Source organism: Poecilia reticulata, linkage group LG11 (genome assembly GCF_000633615.1).
Source record: "Poecilia reticulata strain Guanapo linkage group LG11, Guppy_female_1.0+MT, whole genome shotgun sequence".
In the NCBI taxonomy this organism is placed as follows: domain Eukaryota; kingdom Metazoa; phylum Chordata; class Actinopteri; order Cyprinodontiformes; family Poeciliidae; genus Poecilia; species Poecilia reticulata.
Genome location: NC_024341.1, coordinates 7,520,783 through 7,523,868, shown reverse-complemented (window position 1 = coordinate 7,523,868; position 3,086 = coordinate 7,520,783). Strand labels below are relative to the sequence as shown.

Here is a 3,086-nt window from a genome sequence, read left to right as displayed (position 1 = left end):
ATGAGGTGGCTCGGGCATCTGGTAAGGATGCCTCCTGGACGCCTCCCTGGTGAGATGTTCCGGGCACGTCCCACCGGGAGGAGGCCTCGGGGAAGACCCAGGATACGACTATGTCTCTTGGCTGGCCTGGGAACACCTTGGGGTTCCCCCGGAGGAGCTGGAAGAAGTGGCTGGGGAGAGGGAAGTCTGGGCCTCCCTTCTGAAGCTGCTGCCCCCTCAACCCGACCCCGGATAAGCGGAAGTAAATGGATGGATGGGCGCCAAGCTTTACATGCCCCCCAGCCAGGTTAAGCGTTATTTGTATTTATTTTTCTAAAAATACACACATATATATATATATATATATAATAATAAAAAATTTTTTTTTTAAATACGCCGGACTGCAAGCCTCTCTTCTGCAGTGAGCATTTTACTGACAGGGCAGAATTATTCCTGAAAGAAAGATGGGTATATAGTTTTTATAGTAGATGCATTGAACGGGGAGCACACACCAATCAAACCCCTTTACTCCGTCTGTGGGGCGATTCACACACGCTTTCGTCGCTTGATCTCTAAAGTTTACCTTGGCGCGGAATTGCTGATATAAGTTTACCTATATTTACATCATTTATGATCCATGTTTCATTCTAGAATTCATCAAGGTTATGAGTCACGTTTAAATCCACCGCATTTCCTCTGCTCACACAGTTCAATGTGAACCACAAATGTTCACATTGAGCTGCTCAATATTCACAGGTGCTCATTTATGAGTCCGCGTTGAGCATACGGTGAGAATATTTCTTTGTGAACAAAGCATTATGTTACTCTGTCTGCGAAGATAAAGTTTGAGTCCCCAGTTAGTGGACCGGTGGTTCAGGCCATGGAGGAGCAATTTAAAATCTTTTGATTTATCTATGCTGAAAACATTAAATCAAATTTAACAGCATTGGTATTCTCTTAGGTCATTTATGCCTTGGGCCGGTACTAAATGAGATCAGCATTGCATTTTTTTATTGCCACTAACGGATTACTTAAATTTATTTGGATTTAACAGAAGTGCAACTAATTGATACTTATTTTAATTTTTTTTATTTTTTTATTTGCTGTTTTTAAGATTCTATAGTTGTGGGTTTAAGCATTGTCAGCAATGTCTTCCAGTAATGTAATTACCCAGTAATATTTTACATTTCCTGTAATACAAAACCCCGGAAGACCACCTCGGTGGCCCAACTACCGGGCTTTAATTTTCTGGGGGAAATCCTGCAACGTTTATGTTATACTTTACTAATCTAGAATAAACTTAGCAAATACCATTTACTTAGAAATCCAGAACAACTGGAACATTTTAAAGTGTAGTTTTTCTTTTGCTGTGCTTGTGTTGTTTTTGTGTTTCTTCTAATTCATTGAAAACACTTCGAACTGCCTTGTTGCTGAAAAAGTACTATATAAATGAAACGTCTTCTCATTGCATTTCACTTAACAGAGTGCCTAGCTTTTCTGTTAGAATCAGTGCTCCACATATTTAAAAATCTTTGACTTACTTATATTTAATCTAAATTTAAGTAACGTTCCTTGTTTGTGTACACAAACTTGACCAGTAAAGCTTATTCTGATTCTGTCAGGACCCTGGATTGTTTTGCTTTTTTTCCCCCATGTTTACTTTTCTTTTTTTGTTTTGTTGTGATTCACCTTTGTTCTATCTTTTATTTTAATAATTTTTTCTTTGTTGTTTTGTATTTGTTTTGGTTTGACCTGCTGTGTTTAGTATTTCTTTATTCCTTTTAAATTGGTTCTCCCTTTTTTCCCCACTTTGTTTACTTCTCTTTGCTATCTCTCTCCGTCTCCCTCAGCCTGCCTTCTGCTCTCTCCTCATAGCTACACCTGGCTTGTAATTAGTACCAGTCCATTGTTCTACTAATCAAGCTCTCAGCATTTAGCCTTCTCTCTTCACTGGTTGCTTCCAGTCTCTGTGTGTTCCTCCATGTTTTTTAAAGTTGCTTTTGGAATTTTTCATTATTTACCTCCTGGATTCCTGCTTGCATTTTGGTCCAATTTCAAACACACGTTATGACAGATTCTGAATATACAAGTTAATATAAGAACTAGGGGTTTGAATTATGCAGAGCATTATAGCCGCTACATAATGGAGGAAAGGATGGCGTGCATGTTGGCTCTTACCTGTGACGGTATCCAAATATAAGAAAGAGGACGCAAAAGATTATGCAGGCCGTGCCAATATGAATCCCAATGACGACGCTGCTCAGAGAGGCTTCAGCATCCCTGCACTGACATAACCTGTTTCCACCTTTTGCAATTACAAATAAAAGAGAACAGATGTATTTTATATCTTGATTGATAAATCTGTTAAAAATGGTATTGAAAGGGGTTGTATTCTTGTGTTGAACACTCACCATTGATTTGGTCACTTATGCCTTGCCCTGCTACCGACACCAGCCTCTTGGAGGAGTCACTCTCTCCGTTTCCATTGTAGGCCACCAGTTTAATTTCATACACAGCTCTAGGTTCTGAAAGGAAGAGGGTCACATGGAGTTCTTAAGAGTGAGTGATTGTTAATGAAAGGAAAGAGCCTACTCTGAGTTTATGCATTATTAATTAATCTTAATCAATTCCACGTCCTAGAAAAATATGCCAGTATTTTGTTAATATCCTACTTTTATTGGTTTCTGTTGTGTTTTGTTTTGGTTCCATGGTTTCTGTAATTCTTACCACTATTTAAATTTTTCATGTCATTGCTTTTCATATTTTTCTTCAATTGTGTAAGTTTTCAGCTATGCAAACAGATCACCATCCTGTCATTACGGTGCATTTCCTGTTGATTACAGGCAGATTTTCTCTGAATCTACCTCTAAACGTCTTGACTCCTTCCTGCACAGTAAATGTAAACATGGTATTTATGGGGGATTTTTTTTTTTCTTTGCCATAATCCAGACTGAACACATGTTCAGTCTGAAAGCAAGATTTCATGTCTTTCTTCTCAAAACTTGTAATGATTGCACTCAAAACGTCTCCTCGTTCTCACACTTAGGCCCCGTTTACACGATAACGATTTCGGGGGAAAACGGAAGAGTTTTGTTGCGTTTGTAGTG

General features: G+C 38.8%; 2 protein-coding genes across 7 annotated transcripts in view; one reads left to right on the top strand and one right to left on the bottom strand.

Moving 5' to 3' along the window:
- dlgap3 (discs, large (Drosophila) homolog-associated protein 3) overlaps window positions 1-3,086 on the top strand; it is a 908,365-nt gene that overhangs the window by 470,898 nt on the left and 434,381 nt on the right. The window lies entirely within an intron of this gene.
- LOC103472149 (immunoglobulin superfamily DCC subclass member 3) overlaps window positions 1-3,086 on the bottom strand; it is a 79,309-nt gene that overhangs the window by 20,593 nt on the left and 55,630 nt on the right. For both annotated transcript variants that reach the window (XM_008421566.2, XM_017307433.1), the window contains exons 11-12: window positions 2,391-2,504; window positions 2,158-2,284 (exon numbers count right to left, since the gene is read on the bottom strand). In XM_008421566.2, coding sequence (XP_008419788.2) covers window positions 2,158-2,284; window positions 2,391-2,504 — 241 coding nt within the window. The remainder of the gene's footprint in view (window positions 1-2,157; window positions 2,285-2,390; window positions 2,505-3,086) is intronic.